The following is a 17,398-nucleotide window of genomic DNA, read 5'->3' as shown; positions in this document are numbered from 1 at the left end:
GGTGGTGGTGGTGGTGACCTGGTTAGTAGTTGATGGTGGTGGTGGTGGTGACCTGGTTAGTAGTTGATGGTGGTGGTGATGGTGACCTGGTTAGTAGTTGGTGGTGGTGTTGGTGGCCTGGTTAGTAGTTGGTGGTGGTGGCCTGGTTAGTAGTTGGTGGTGGTGGTGGTGACCTGGTTAGTAGTTGGTGGTGGTGGTGATGGTGGCCTGGTTAGTAGTTGGTGGTGGTGGTGGTGGTGGCCTGGTTAGTAGTTGGTGGTGGTGGTGGTGGTGGCCTGGTTAGTAGTTGGTGGTGGTGGTGATGGTGGCCAGGTTAGTAGTTGGTGGTGGTGGTGGTGGTGGTGACCTGGTTAGTAGTTGGTGGTGGTGGTGATGGTGGCCAGGTTAGTAGTTGGTGGTGTTGGTGGTGGCCTGGTTTGTAGTTGGTGGTGGTGGTGTTGGCCTGGTTAGTAGTTGGTGGTGGTGGTGATGGTGGCCAGGTTAGTAGTTGGTGGTGGTGACCTGGTTAGTAGTTGGTGGTGGTGGTGGTGGCCTGGTTAGTAGTTGGTGGTGGTGGCCTGGTTAGTAGTTGGTGGTGGTGGTGGTGGCCTGGTTAGTAGTTGGTGGTGATGGTGATGGTGGCCTGGTTAGTAGTTGGTGGTGGTGGTGATGGTGGCCAGGTTAGTAGTTGGTGGTGGTGGTGGTGGTGACCTGGTTAGTAGTTGATGGTCGTGGTGGTGGTGACCTGGTTAGTAGTTGGTGGTGGTGGTGATGGTGGCCTGGTTAGTAGTTGGTGGTGGTGGTGATGGTGGCCAGGTTAGTAGTTGGTGGTGGTGGTGACCTGGTTAGTAGTTGATGGTGGTGGTGATGGTGGCCTGGTTAGTAGTTGGCGGTGGTGGTGTTGGCCTGGTTAGTAGTTGGTGGTGGTGGTGGTGACCTGGTTAGTAGTTGGTGGTGGTGGTGGTGGTGACCTGGTTAGTAGTTGGTGGTGGTGGTGATGGTGGCCAGGTTAGTAGTTGGTGGTGGTGGTGGTGACCTGGTTAGTAGTTGGTGGTGGTGGTGGTGTTGGCCTGGTTAGTAGTTGGTGGTGGTGGTGGTGACCTGGTTAGTAGTTGGTGGTGGTGGTGGTGGTGACCTGGTTAGTAGTTGGTGGTGGTGGTGGTGGTGGTGACCTGGTTAGTAGTTGGTGGTGGTGGTGGTGGTGGTGGTGACCTGGTTAGTAGTTGGTGGTGGTGGTGGTGGTGGTGACCTGGTTAGTAGTTGGTGGTGGTGGTGATGGTGGCCAGGTTAGAAGTTGGTGGTGGTGATGGTGGCCAGGTTAGTAGTTGGTGGTGGTGGTGATGGTGACCTGGTTAGTAGTTGGTGGTGGTGGTGATGGTGGCCAGGTTAGTAGTTGGTGGTGGTGATGGTGGCCAGGTTAGTAGTTGGTGGTGGTGTTGGTGGCCAGGTTTGTAGTTGGTGGTGGTGATGGTGGCCAGGTTAGTAGTTGGTGGTGCCTGTAGTGGTGGTGGCCAGGTTAGTATTTTGTGGTGTTGGCCTGGTTAATAGTCCGCAGTGGTGCCTGAGGTGGCTCCCAACACAGGCACCACCAGATCTTTCTTCTCTTCCTGATCCCGAAAAGAATCTCATCTCTCAGTTGGTACCTATAGTGTTCGGCCGCCCTCTCCTTACACCTATTTTCATTTGCTTACACTTAATTGAATTAAACTCGAGTTGCCATTTATTGGACCTTTCGTTAAGTTGGTTCAGGTTATCTTGTCTTTTCATTGCTGTCCTCCTCTGTTTAAATCCTTGTCAATTTTTTTTACATTATCTCTAAATATTGAGTGGGGTGAGTCTTCACCTTATTAACGATGGTTTACTTGTATCAGAAACAAGATAGGTCTGATTAAAGACCCCTGTGGGACTCCTTCGCCATTAAAAGATTTGCCTCCCCTCCCTCCCTCCCTCCTCACAGTAACTCGCTGTTTTCTGTGGCTTAGATACTCATTTATCCATAGGAACAACTTACCTGCTACTCTAGCCTGTTTTCCTCTCCAATATATTCATCAGCCTCGTATGAGGTTCTGTGTCATAAGCTTTCTGATTGTCCAAGGAAATGTAGTCTGCCTCTCCCTTCTCTTTCTTGCCCAATATTTGTAACCTGGTTATAGAATTCTATTAAATCCCGAGGCCGGATTTACCATCCAGGAACAAGTGTTGGTGATGTGTTACAAAGTCTCTTCTCTCCAGCTATGCTAAAAGTTTTTCTCGCGATCTTCTTCATCACCTGGCATGGTATACAAGCTAGGAACACTGGCTTGCAGTTTAGTGCTCCCTGCCTATCACCCATTTTGTATATTGAGACAACGCTATCCGTCTTCCAACGTTCTGCCATTTCTACTTTGTCCTAATATTCACCATTGACAGTCGCACACAATGAAAATCTTCACCCTCTTTAATTATAAAATTCATGGAGGGATTTAGTCGAGTTCAGTAGATTTTGTCCTGTCCAATTACATCAGCTGCTTCATAATCTCATTTCTGGTAATATATAATTTCTGCAATGCTGCTTACTTTTTACTGCCCACCCTCTCAGTTCAGACACTTCTATTACATTACTGTGAAAACCTAATGAAATTTTTTGGCGAGTTCTTCACACACCTCCATGTCATTCTCCTTGAACCAGTCCTCCATTTGTTTTTAGTTTCATCACCTGTTTCTTGACTTTTATTTCTCTCCTGATATGGCTGTGAAGCCATTTTAGTTGATTCATGGCTTTGCATGTTGTCATTTGTATTCTGTGTCTCCGCTTCTCTCCTCACACTGAGGAACTCATTCTTGCCCTCTGGTATCTCCCTCTGCTCTCTGGTGTTGTGTTATTTATGTAAGTTTCTTCATATTCTTATTCTTAATTGCCTTGTTTCTCTATATGCCTGATTCCTTACCACTAATTCCTCTTTTTCTTTTATTTTTTGTCCTTTAGGTCCAGGGTAAACTTGCCTAATGTGTCCTGACTCTAATTGGTTGTGTAGTCTATTATTTTGTGTGCAAACGTATCTCTGAACTCTGTTTCCCGCGGTATTAGGAATTAACTCATCATAAATGCATACCCTGTCGGTATGCCAGGCCTGCATTCTGATCTCTTCCATTGGTTACTCCTAATTCCGCCGGTTACTCAAATGTATGTACCCTGTTGTCACTCATTTCCTTGGAGCTTATAATTTGACTTCTCTTATGTCTGGCGTCTTCAGAGTGAACATCAGGACAAACCTAGCTGGTTCATCTCTTCGTCTCATTCTTGTGAGGCCCCTGACATGTTGACTTGGAAAGTTTGTCATTACTACGTCCAACAGTTTTGTTGTACATGTATCGTTGTCTCCATGTGGTTCTCAGTGCTGCAGGTCTTTATTTTCATTGTTGAAGTCACTCGTGGGTAACAGTGTGGATCTATATCTGCAAATGATAGAAGCTGCTCTTTATATGATACTAATGGTTGCCATGTTGTTCTTATCGTACTTCTGTCTGGAGATTCAGCCATTTGGTGGAAGATTGTATATTGCTACTAATAATATCTTGGGTTCTCCAATTATCATTGTTTCCACCGTGTAGTTTCTAAGTCCTTCATAGCCTGAGAGATCTAACTCTTGGAACTTGTCCTTTATTATCAGCAAACCCACTCGCCCGTCCTTCTCTTCCTTCCCTCTTTCTTAACTTACTCTACAGTAATCCTGCAGATGCCCTACAGTTGCTATGATGCCGGTCTCTTTCGTTTCTGTAAGTGCTATTACATCTCGGTTTATTCTTTCGATCTTTTCCCAAGTTTGCATGTTTTACTTGTAACCCCGTTTATGTTATAGTACATTGCTTTGAAAACACTTTCTTCTGGCAATGTTGTTTTATTCTTAACCTTGACGTCCATGCCACTGGTAGAGGAAGTTTTTCGGTGGTTGGGGCTACTTGGATGTAGTTGTTGCTTCAAATGACAAGGTGTAAAGTGCTCTTTATTTAAGAGAATATATTCGCATTGAGTTGTACCCTGTTTATAAATATATATATATATTACTGAAAATATGCTTCATAAAAATATTAAAATATAATCAGTAAACTCGTATGGGGTACTTAATACCCTTACCACGTAACCAGAATACCAATAGTCAACGTCAGTTGGTATACACAGAATGTTCAAATACATTCACTCCTCGCAAGCCTCTTCCAGGCATAAAATGTTGGTTGTATTCCATGCAGGGTAAACACCTCTTGCACCGTTAAGCTTCTTAAGGGGGCATATCAAAAAATATCGTTATAAATTAAAATTGTTCAATTTGCTTATAATTTTTTGTATGAAATGGTTATAGAAAGGGCTGCAACTGGTCCAAGTTTCACCATCACACCCTAAACAAAAAAGGAGAAAAAAAATACACCGTATTATGCAACGAATGTTCAACATTCTCAAATAATCTCAGGGAACACATGTGTCAACTAAAATGTCTACTATGTGCTGTAGAAGCACAAACTCTTGTAATAATTGTAATATGTATGTTCAATATATTTATATTTAATTTTTTTTTTTCTTTTTCTTTTTTTTTTCTTTTATTTTTTTGGCCAATTTTTTTTTCTCGTTTGTTATCAAGGGACTTGCATGAAACTTGCACACCTTGCTCAATGGATGCCTATCTGCAAGGGTGCCAATTATGAACGAAATCTGTCGAAGTCAAGCTCAGCTACAGGTGGCCGAACTTGGATCTTTATTTTTCTCTGGAAAGTAATTTACACCTTCAAATTACTTCAGAGCTTTCATTTATTAATCAATTTACATGCAAATTACACCTTATATGTAGCGTTTGTGCTTCTACAGACTCTAGTAGACATTTTAGTCCAAAGTCTATTTGTTGATTTTATAAAAATTTATAAATATCACATATTGCATATTTTTTTAGTAGGGTAACTTTGAAAAATTATATTATTGCACTAAACACTTTTTTGATAAAACTGATCACTAAAATCCTTTATTATGTGCTTAATTTAATATCTGAGTGTTATAGAAATGATTTTAGTTGACACATGTGTTCCCTGAAACTATTTGAAAATTTGTTGCATAATTCGTTGTTTATTTTTTTCTCCTTTTCTGTTTAGGGTGTGGTGATGAAACGTGGACCAGCTGCAGCCCTTTCTATAACCATTTCATAAAAAAATTTATAAGCAAATTGAACCACTTTTAATTTTACACCGATATGCCCCCTTAAACCATTCACCATATCTATCCCCCTTCCTTCCTCGTCTTCTTCCCATCCATCTTTACTCGTTTACAGGATTATTCTTTCTTTCCCAGAATTCTATCATCCATTCATCTGCCCGAAACGCAGCGCATACTAGTGGCTTTACAAGAGTGCAATTACTGTTCCATGCTATGTATTCTTGTTACGGCCCTACTGGGGCGCAACCGGGTTCTTCTCTGATGGTATTAGAATTTGGGTATCCGGCCCCAAGTTAGTAGAGGCTTTCAAGGGGTGTGTTCCGTAACACAAGTTAAATTAAAGGGGGAGGGATACAAATGTTCCAATATATATATGTATATATATATTCACCACCACCATAAATAAATATATAACAGTTGCACACGGGGGTTATTACTACACGATTATGTACAAGGTTGTCTTCCTCCGAAGACACAGGATGCTCCACGGAGCTCACTCTGGATAGCCCTGGTTCCTTCTTCCGTGGCCCACGATGAATCCTCTATGATTCTCTTGGCAAATCTACCCTGGCCACACGCCAGCCAAATCACCGTCCCACTGGGTGCTTCGTCGTGGAGGCCTTCAACCACAATCCAGCCTGTAGCTGGCAGGTACTGATCAGCTCCGCTGTGCAGGCCTCTCCACGACCGATACTAGGGTTGCGAGCCCTAGGCAGGAGCCTCGTGTGATCCCGCTGATCACTCTCCTCACTAAGCACCACAGTGGCTAGTCTCTTCCACCAGCCAGCCCCGGATAAGGCGATTCCCGACACTGCCACGTCACAGGCAGGCTAATACTCTCAACAGAGTTTGTCCGGGGGTGACTCACAGCTTCTTCAGCAAACTCGTGAAGAGACCTTGGCTGCCTTGGGTAGACTGATCCATCGTCCAATACAGCAGTCCCAGGTCGACTCTGCAATCAGACACGTCATTAGTTCTGGGGACGCTCTAGGGAACCTCACTTACAGGCTTAGACACAAACGTCCACCTATTTGCTCCATAAATGGCGTTCACTGCCTAAGCGCCACCTCACCAGAGGTCAGCAGCGGCTATGTTACGAGCTGATTAAGACGGGAATCCAGCACCTGTAGCCGGTATATCCCGTCCTCACTAGATGGCGTTGTCCATTTGGAGTGGGTTTCGGGAGCGGACTCACAGATGGCGTTGTCGTCACTGCTCCGTGCTCTGACGCTGGACTCGGGTCCGTAACAATTCTTACAAACCCAATGTACCTTCTTGTATATAAATAAATAAATAAATAAATAAATTCGTTTAATATGACCAGAACCAACTCAGTCTGTTCTCCTTAGATGTCAGTTTTGGCACGCCCACGTTTCTATGATATATTAATTTCTTTATCTTTAATTATCCATTTGGAGATTATCCATTTCAACTTTTCTAACTTTTCATTTCTCGCCTTTCGCTGCATAAACAATTGTTTTACAACGGAACACGAGAGTCAGAACTACCGCTCTTTCTTGCAGCCTTCTGATGGCATCTATTTGCAATTTTTCATTAACCCAGGCTTTCATTGCATAGCCAATTTCCTTCATTGTCGCACCCGACTCTTAACCTTCATTTCACGAATGGAAATTTTATCAATCGCGCCCTGAAGATTTATTCTCTCTATCATCGGTATTCTTTTGTCTGTATTCTTCTCCAATTATACAAACAAATTCCAATAATCAGTACCTTTCAATCACTTCAAAATATATTAACATCCGCATATATTTTGTTTACTCCAAATGCCCATCGTGGGGTTGGGCATCACTCATGAACCCCGTTCCATTCGAAATCCTTATCCTGACCCCTTCCAAGTGCCATTAATTCGTAAGGGCATGGTACTTTCTCCTGATAGTTCTCTTCCCCTCTCAATTGCCCATAATCGATAAATACACAAAATCACGTGTCTCTAACATTCTCACATTACCCTTACTCATGACTCATTAATGTATTCATTAAATACCCACGGTGACGTCACTCAACCCATGTGTACAATACATTATTATTTCACAGTCATTCGCTCAACCGTTAACTGCAACAACATATGGTAGATGGATGGTAAGGTGGTAGATGGTAGATCAACTGGTAATGCATCGTAACTGCATTACCAGTTGATTGACAGTTGAGAGGCGGGACCAAACAGCCAATGGTCCACAACAGCAAGCACAACTTGGTGAATACAACTAGGAGAATACATTAAATAATTCCCATATCAGATTTTCACATGTTTTAGATTCAGCTACTCAGGACAAAAGTTCCACGTAGCATGAGCTATGGTGAGCCCGTAGTGGACTTACCTGGCACAGTTGGCACACACTGCCAACTCAACATATGTTTATCACACTGCAAAGTCCTTATCTACTAACTATGACCTGTCCTTCAGTGATATGTACATCTTGTATTTTTTTGTTAATTACCTCTCTACGTGCTTCCTCAGTGTATAGATCTACACACCTTCCACCACAGATCCCAACTTGGCTATTACATACATTAATCTGTAATTACATGTACTCCTCTGTTCACTCTACTCACTACACATCGTAAACAAATCCCCTTTTACTACTTTCACTCTCTCATCTATCTTATATTCGCACAATTCCATATGTGTATTCCATGTAATTTATATTTTTATAATTTCGTAACATTTTCAGATAGATCTCATACGTAAAATTCTGGTCCCTTTTCACTCCTCATTATCACGTCCGCTCAGTCGTTGCATAATGCATAGAAATATAACTTTTCTCTCATAAAAAAAAACTTCCCCCCCACACTCGGGTTATTGTATTTCTCATTTATTCCTTTCACACTGGACCCAGCTGTAGAATTTCCCCTGTGGTGGGGATAAAGTAGGGAAGTTTCGTACTCAGTTCAATTTTCTTTCCCCAACCGCATCCGTTTATCTAGGACGCTCGGCAGTTGGCAACTGCACTTCACGCCACATAATGATGTGAGGGGCAGTTGACACATCCCTGTATCAGTCACGCATGGAAATCAATTTTATCCTTGTCATGCATATCTCTCTTTACGTTTAGTCCTAAATTTTACTTACATATTACTCACAATTTATACTTGCAATTTATACTCACAGTTTATCATAATATACCAATAATTTCAGCTCCTCATAATTATCAACTCCCGGGAAAGTCACTAAGGAGAATTTACTCTTAAATTCACGGGATGCGACAGTTAGTGGAGGAAATGTCGTTTACTTGAGTCACCCAGATCGCTCTCTTTCTGCTGCTGTAAATACAACGACTTCTGTTGCTGCCATGCCTTTGTTCTTGTTCCATTTCCACTAATCTCAGAGCAAACATCGACATGGCTTTTATATACCTGTCCTTTCAAGAGGCATGTAAAGAGGAAGGAGAATTTTTTTTAAGAAATTCGGCAGCACTTTCAGTCTTTTCCCTTGTATCCGGTTCTCTTGAGGTGGTGTACCAAGTGGTAATCTCGACTCCTTGTTTTTCCGAAATGGTAAAGCTACAAACTCAGTTCTTTAATGAAGCGTCGTTTTTAATGCCGGGATGCCTTCTGACCTGCATCTGTTGTCACAGTAGTGGATGGCGACCTGTGATTGTTGGTGATGGTTTAGGAAGGTTCTGTAGTGGGGGAAGTTGTATTAATGAACCCCAGAACTGTTTGTGTGTGGGTGGGTGTGTGTGTGTGTGTATGTATGTGTGTGTGTTTGTGTGTGTATTCACCTAGTTGTGTTTGTGGGGATTGAGCTTTGTTCTTTTGTCCCGCCTTTCAGCTGTCAACCAACTTTTTACTATTTTTTTTCCCCACACACACCCCAGGAAGCAGCCCGTGACAGCTAACTAACTCCCAGGTACCTATTTACTGCTAGGTAACAGGGGCATTCAAGGTGAAAGAAACTTGGCCCATTTGTTTCTGCCTGGTGCGGGAATCGAACCTGCGCCACAGAATTAAGAGTCCTGCGCGCTTTCCACCAGGCTACCAGGCCCCTGTGTGTACTCACCTAGTTGTACTCACCTAGTTGTGTCTGCAGGATCGAGCATTGATTCTTGGATCCCGCCTTTCGAGCATCGGTTGTTTACAGCAATGACTCCTGTCCCATTTCCCTATCATACCTGGTTTTAAAATTATGAATAGTATTTGCTTCCACAACCTGTTCCTGAAGTGCATTCCATTTTCCCACTACTCTCACGCTAAAAGAAAACTTCCTAACATCTCTGTGACTCATCTGAGTTTCAAGCATCCATCCATGTCCCCTCGTTCTGTTACTATTCCGTGTGAACATTTCGTCTATGTCCACTCTGTCAATCCCTCTGAGTATCTTATACGTTCCTATCATGTCCCCCCTCTCCCTTCTTCTTTCTAGTGTCGTAAGGCACAATTCCCTCAGGCGCTCCTCATACCCCATCCCTCGTAGCTCTGGGACGAATCTCGTTGCAAACCTCTGAACCTTTTTCAGTTTCATTATATGCTTCTTCAGATGGGGACTCCATGATGAGGCGGCATACTCTAAGACTGGCCTTACGTAGGCAGTGTAAAGGGCCCTAAATGCCTCCTTACTTAGGTTTCTGAATGATGTTCTAACTTTTGCCAGTGTAGAGTACGCTGCTGTCGTTATCCTATTTATATGTGCCTCAGGAGATAGATTAGGTGTTACGTCCACCCCCAGGTCTCTTTCACGTGTCGTTACAGGTAGGCTGTTCCCCTTCATTGAGTACTGTCCCTTTGGTCTCCTATCTCCTAGTCCCATTTCCATAACTTTACATTTGCTCGTGTTGAATTCCAGTAGCCATTTCTCTGACCATCTCTGCAACCTGTTCAGGTCCTCTTGGAGGATCCTGCAATCCTCATCTGTGACAACTCTTCTCATCAACTTTGCGTCATCCGCAAACATCGACATGTAGGACTGTACGCCTGTAAACATGTCGTTAACATATACAAGAAATAGAATTGGTCCCAGCACCGATCCTTGTGGTACTCCACTTGTTACTGTTCGCCAGTCCGACTTCTCGCCCCTTACCGTAACTCTTTGGCTCCTTCCTGTTAGGTAGTTCCTTATCCATGCTAGGACCTTTCCCCCCACCCCCGCCTGCCTCTCGAGCTTGAACAGCAGTCTCATGTGCGATACTGTATCAAAGGCTTTTTGGCAGTCCAGAAATATGCAGTCTGCCCAACCATCTCTGTCCTGTCTTATCCTTGTTATTTTATCATAGAATTCCAGAAGGTTTGTTAGGCACGATTTCCCTGTCCAGAACCCATGTTGATGTTTGTTCACAAACCTAATGTTCTCCAGGTGTGCAACCAGTCGTAGCCTAATTATTCTTTCCAGTATTTTACAGGGGATGCTTGTCAGTGATACAGGTCTATAGTTAAGTGCCTCCTCCCTATCACCTTTCTTGAAGATCGGCACGACATTTGCCTTCTTCCAGCAACTGGGCAATTCTCCTGACATAAGTGACTCATTAAAGATCATTGCCAGACGCACGCTGAGGGCCTGTGCAGCTTCTTTTAGTATCCACGGTGATACTTTGTCTGGTCCAACTGCTTTAGTTGCATCTAGAGTTGTCAACTGTTTCATTACCTCCTCTGCTGTCACCTCTATATCTGATAGTCTTTCATCTAGGGTAACCCCTTCCAACAATGGGAGCTGCTCAGGCTCGGTAGTGAATACTCCATGGAAACTGGCATTTAGTGCCTCGCAGATTTCCTTGTCACTTTCAGTATATGCCCCCTCTGTCCTCCTTAGTCTTGTCACTTGGTCGTTCACCGACATTTTTCTTCTTATATGACTGTGTAGTAACTTAGGTTGTTTTTTCGCTTTGATTGCAATATCGTTCTCATAGTCCCTTTCCGATGTTCGTCTTATGTTAATGTAATCGTTCCTAGCTCTGTTGTATCTGATCCTGTTGTCCTCTGTTCTTTGTCTTCTGTACTTCCTCCACTCCCGCCTGCTGGCCATTTTTGCTTCCTGACACTGTCTATTAAACCATGGGTTATTATATTCCTTCTTATTTTTTCCCTTTTCCGTTGGTATAAATCTCTCTTCGGCCTCCTGGCATTTCTGTATGACTAGGTACATCATATCTTGGACTGTTTTTCCTCTAATTTCTTCCTCCCACTGCACTTCACCCAGATAGTCCCTTATCCTCTTATAGACCCCTTTCCTGTAGTCAGCTCTCCTTTCCCAGATCTCTTGTCCCATGGTCATAAGTTTGAATTCCATCATGTAGTCAAAGACTAGGACACAAAGGTCACTGGCCCCTAGAAGTATTTCATGCTCTAAATACTCGATATCTTCTACGTTCTGGGTGAAAATCAGGTCTAATAGGCTCGGTGCATCTCCTCCTCTTCCCCTTGTGTCTTCCTTCACATGTTGTGTCAGGAAATTCCTGTCTATAACATCTACTAATTTTGCTCCCCACGTTTCGTCCCCTCCATGGGGATTCCTTGATTCCCAATTTATCTCTCCATGATTTAGGTCCCCCATGATCAGCAGCTTCGCTCTCATTCTGTGGGCTAGTGTTGCTGCCTTCTGAAGTTCATCTATACATGCTTTGTTGTTGTCATCATACTCCTGCCTGGGTCTTCTACTGTTTGGTGGGGGATTGTAGATTACCAAGATCACAATCTTCCTCCCCATCTACTGTCAGAGTTCCATGTATGAATCTTGTGCACTCATTGATAACTCGATTTCCCAGGTCTTCAAACTTCCATTTCCGCTTTATTAGGAGTGCTACTTTCCCTCCCTGTCTCTGTGTCCCCTCTTTTCGTATCACCTGGTACCCTTCAGGAAAGATTGCATCTGAGATCATGTCATTAATTTTAGTTTCCACAATTGCAACTATGTCAGGATCAGCTTCACTCACTCTTTCTTTTATCTCTTCTGCTTTATTAGATACCCCTTCAGCATTGGTGTACCAAACCTTGAAATTCTTCAAGGAAACTCTTGTACCAGAGTTCTCCCTTTCTCTGGGGGTCTGGGGGGATCTGGGGGGTGTCTGGGGGGTGACTGGGGGCAGGGGGGATCAAGGGGGTGTCTGGGGGATGACTGGGGGCGGGGAGGATCCGGGGGATGTCCGGGGGGATCCGGGGGGTGTCTGGGGGGTTCTGGGGGTGTATGGGGGGTGAAAGAGGTCAGGAGGGGTGCTTGGGGGGCTACTGGGGGCTGGGCTTCTAGGAAGGTAGGTAGGAGGGTCTGGGGTAGGGCCTGGGTAGGTAGGTCTGGAGTTGGAAGGGCATACTGGGTCTGAAGATTAGGGAGGGCATAGAGGGGTTGGGAGATAGCGTAAGGTTGGGAGTCAGATAGAGGTTGAGAGGTTGGGAAGGGGAAGGATAGAGGGGGTGGGGGGAACCTCCCACCCCCCTCGCAAGGGTGGGGGGTCACATGGAAGGAGAGGGGATGAGGAGGGGTGAGGGCTGGGTAGGCTTTGGGTGTTGAGGGGATGAGGGCTGGGTGGGTTCTTGGGGTTGAGGGGATGAGGGCTGGGTGGGTTTTGGGGGTTGAGGGGATGAGGGCTGGGTGGGTTTTGGGGGTTGAGGGGATGAGGGCTGGACGGATTTTGGGGGTTGAGGTGATGAGGGGGTCCTTGGAATGTGGGATGAATTTGACTGCAGTGGGGTCAGAGGTGTCAAGGGATGTGTTGGGGAGATAAGCAGGGGCGGCTAATTTGGGGAAGGGGTGACCTGAGAAGAAAGTGTGAGCTGGTTAGCATGGGGTGGATTAGCACTGGGGTGTGTAGCTGCGCTCAAATGGGAAGAGTTGTATTGTTGTTTGCTTGCTCTGTGGGCAATCTTTTCCTCCTTCGTCATGAATTTGTCAATATATACGTTGTAGTAATTTTCGCTACCTCTGAGTAAGTGTTTGTGATGCAGTATGTAATCCACTGCCTCTTCGTTAGTGAACTGTACCAGGACAGGTCGTTTCCTGTTACAGTTGTATGGTCCAATGCGTCGTTGAACTTGCACCTCATTCCCTGCCATCTGGGCTCTCATGTCTCTCAAGATCCCCTGTAGCTCCAAATCCTCAATCTCCATCCTTTCCTGCCTCGATGGTGCCATGGCTTCAAGCAATCCATGGATTATTATTGTACTCTTTCTCAGTTCAGGGTCATGCTGGTGGCCCTCTCCCTGGCTGACCCCCACCCCTCCTACACCCGCTACTCCACTTACTACTACTCCCCCTTCCCCTGCCAAGCTTCCCTTATTCCTGCCAAATTCATTAGTAAGCCTAGATATTTCTCCTTGCCATTCTACCCTGCTCTTCGTGATTTCCTCTTGAATATAATCCATAAACTCTTGTTTGAGTCTTTGAACCTCGTCCTGTATCTTATTAAAGACTTCACTTTTAATCCCCTGCATTAGATCATCTATCCAAACATCCCTCTTCTCTACAAATTTCCCAATCATCTTCTCCACAAACCTATCTTCTTCCTCAATCATAATACTGTTGGACCTAGACACCCTTCCTGACCTAGTCATTGCTATAATGCAACCTTACCCACAGGGGTTGTGTGTGTGTGTGCGTGTGTGTGTGTGTGCGTGTGTGTGTGTACTTACCTAATTGTGCTTGCGGGGGTTGAGGTCTGGCTCTTTGGTCCCGCTGTAACACGGGTTTGGGTTCCTCTCACTCTACTTCTCTTCCTTCTACTCCCTCTACCCGTATTCTTACTTTTTATTCTCTACCAAGGGACTCCAAAACTTTTACCAAAGCCAACTCCACGCCACGTGGTCCTAAGACGATTGACCGACTTAGGATTCTACACCCAGTATGACGTGACCTAGGCTCTGAACAAAACCCTAGAGTCGCCTCTACGCTGCCACCACCAGACCAGTAACACAAGAGCAATGATCGAGGTCTGGATCGATCACGCTAATTAATCAACCTAGGGGCTTGATCCCCACTAGTAGTTTATAACCTCGGAAACTTGAGTGTGGAATAAATTACACGGTAATGATAATTCCGATTCGATGTTTGAATCGGCGCCCAATACAACTCTGCCTCGTGTGGAGCACGTGACCAGGACAAGTTTACACATAAAACACATGGAAATAATGAAATGCAAAATATTAACAAATTTAATTTATTAAAAGAAAACTAAAACAAAATCTAAATATGTTCACTCCCTGTCACTTTAACACTCCCTACTTGACCTGAGTGGCAAATGAGAAGACTATCCCTATAATTAACAATAGCAACTATACCTTGATGTTTTCCAGCTAAGATGTTGGGCTGGTCTCGGGGAGAGGTAAGATGTTTGACCTCTCCCAGCTGCTTCCGTGACCACACTGATCTTTTCCTCGTCTGGTCTACCCCAGACAATAACATTGTAACCTTCCGCCTAGTCAAAGTTTCCAAGTTACTAGCAAGGTTTAAGTTATAACAATTAAACTCTGTTTTACTTAATTGATCCAGACTGGTTGAATTATTTTACTGAAATAAATTACACAAGCCTCTAACGGCAGAGCTGTTCCCGATCACAAAAATGGTTATTAAAACTTTGAGAAATAGTAGACCTGTCACCCCTGCTGACCTATGACCGCCGGTCACTCCGCCTTAAAAGTTAGATCTGATTCGTGACGTCACTGATGGTGACTTAAACTCAATAATTAGAATACTCTTGATATTGTATCCAGTACTATTATACAATACAATTTTAATGCAAAATGAATAAAGGCTAATTTTCTCTAAATTACTGAATACTATAGGATGATTCATTATACGCAGCTATGAACAAAGCGTCGGTTATTTCCACCGCGAATTCCCCTGGGGGTCAGGTCACCATGCGGCTCAGCTTCCCATTCTCTTTTGTCGATAAACCACTCTGGATAATTCTTACAACAGCCTAGTTTGTTACACCGCCTCTCAACCGTCAATCAACAGGTGTACAAGTTCCTGAGCCTATTGGGCTCTATCATATCTACACTTGAAGCTGTGTATGGGGTCAACTGCCATCACATCTCTTCCTAATGCATTCCATTTGTCTACTACTCTGACACTGAAAAATTATTTCTAACGTCTGTATGGCTCATTTGGGCACTCAATTTCCGCCTGTGTCCCCTAGTGCGTGTGCCCCTTGTGTTAAAAAGTCTATCTTCATCTACCCTATCAATTCCTCTGAGAATCTTACATGTGGCGATCATGTCCCCCTCTAATTCTTCTGTCTCCCAGTGACGTGAGGTTTAATTCCCGTAGTCTCTCCTCGTAACTCATACCCCTCAGTTCTGGTACTAGTCTGGTGGCAAACCTTTGAACCTTTTCCAGTTTAGTCGTATGCTTGACTAGATATGGACGCCATGCTGGAGCTGCATACTTCAGGATTAGCCTGACATATGTGGTATATAATGTTCTGAAAGATTCCTTACACAAATTTCTAAAAGCCGTTCTTATGTTAGTCAACCTGGCATATGCCGCTGATATTATCCTCCTGATATGAGCTTGTCAGGCGTGAGGTCAACCCCAAGGTCTTTCTCTCTGACTCTTGAAGTATTTCATCTCCCAAATGATACTTCGTATCTGATCTCCTGCTCCGTACACCTATCTTCATTACATTACATTTGCTTGGGTTAAACTCTAACAACCATTTGTTCGACCATTCCTGCAGCTTGTTCATGTCTTCTTGAAGCCTCATGCTTTCCTCCTCTGTCCTAATCCTTCTCATAATTCGGTCGTCGTCAGCAAACACTGAGAGTAATGAGTCTATACCCTCTGGGAGAACATTTACGTATATCAGAAACAGGATAGTTCCGAGTACAAAGCCCTGTGGGACTCCACTGGTGACTTTCCGCCAATCTGAGGTCTCACCCCTCTCTGTAACTCTCTGCTTCCTATTGCTTAGGTACTCCCTCATCCACTGGAGCGCCCTACCAGTTACTCCTGCCTGTTTCTCCAGCTTATGCATTAGCCTTTTATGGGGTACTGTGTCAAAGGCTTTCCGACAGAACAAAAAAATGCATTCCGCCCATCCTTCCCTTTCTTTCTTGATCTTTGTCACCTGATTGTAGAATTCTATTAAGCCTGTTAGGCAAGATTTACCCTCCCTGAACCCATGTTGTTGGTTGTCACGAAGTCCCATTTCTCCAGATGTGTTACAAGTTTTTTTCTTACGGCCTTCTCCATCACCTTGCATGGTATACAAGTCAAGAACACTGGCCTGTAGTTCGGTGCCTCTTGTCTGTCGCCCTTTTAGTATATTGGGACAACCTCAGCCCTCTTCAATATTTCTGGTAGGTCTCCCGTTTCCAGTGACCTAATATACACTATGGAGAGTGGCAAACAAAGTGCTCCTGCACACTTTCAATATCCATGGTGAGATTCCGTCCGGCCCAACAGCCTTTCTCACGTCCAGCTCCAAAAGGTGCCTCTTGACCTTATCTTTTCTAATTTCGAACCCTTCCAAGATCGACTGGAATGCTGCCACCTCTCCTAGCGCCGTGACCTCTTCTTGTTCTATAGCAAAGACCTCCTGGAACCTTTTGTTGAGTTCTTCACACACATCTTTGTCATTCTCTGTGTACCTGTCCTCACCCATGCTAAGTTTCATCACCTGTTTTTTCACTGTTGTTTTCCTCCTGATGTGACTGTGCTTTGGATCGGTCTTGACTTTATTAGCTATATCATTTTCATACCTTTTCTCAGCTGCTCATCTCACACTAACATACTCGTTCCTGGTTCTCTGGTATCTCTCTCTACTTTCTGGTGTTCTGTTATTACGGATGTTACTCCACGCCCTTTTGTTCAGCTCCTTTGCTTTCCTTTATTGCCTATTAAACCACTGATTTTTCTTTTGCTTCTCGGTATTTTTCTGTCGGGCCGGGATAAACCTGTTTACCACCTCTTGACACTTTTGGGTGACATAGTCCATCATGTCTTGTACGGACTTAGTTCTGAGTTCTGTGTCCCATGGTATATCCCTTAGGAATTTATTCATCTCATAGTTTCCATTTCGGTACGCCAGCCCTTTGTTTCCCAGTTCTTTTTTGGGGTAGATAATTCCTAGCTCAATCAGGTACTCAAAGCTCAATACACAATGATGACTCATTCCCAAGGGGGCTTCCAACTTAACTTCCCTTATATCCGACTCATTTAGGGTAAATATCAGATCAAGCAAAGCTGGTTCATCCTCTCCTCTCATTCTTGTCGGTCCCTTGACGTGTTGACTTAGAAAGTTTCTTGTTGCCACGTCCAGCAGCTTAGCTCTCCATGTGTCTGGTCCTCCATGTGGGTCT

General features: G+C 44.3%; 1 protein-coding gene across 1 annotated transcript in view; it reads right to left on the bottom strand.

The window, feature by feature from the left end:
- The window catches only part of LOC123750847 (uncharacterized), a 118,835-nt gene extending 102,134 nt beyond the window's left edge, over window positions 1–16,701 (bottom strand). Inside the window, exon 1 of the mRNA XM_069336774.1 lies at window positions 16,513–16,701. Coding sequence (XP_069192875.1) covers window positions 16,513–16,701 — 189 coding nt within the window. The remainder of the gene's footprint in view (window positions 1–16,512) is intronic.
- Between the last annotated feature and the right edge of the window lie 697 nt (window positions 16,702–17,398).

The sequence above is a fragment of the Procambarus clarkii genome, chromosome 36 (assembly GCF_040958095.1).
Source record: "Procambarus clarkii isolate CNS0578487 chromosome 36, FALCON_Pclarkii_2.0, whole genome shotgun sequence".
NCBI classification, from domain to species: domain Eukaryota; kingdom Metazoa; phylum Arthropoda; class Malacostraca; order Decapoda; family Cambaridae; genus Procambarus; species Procambarus clarkii.
Note: the sequence above shows the minus strand (reverse complement) of the source record. Positions and strands in the feature narration are given on the sequence as shown.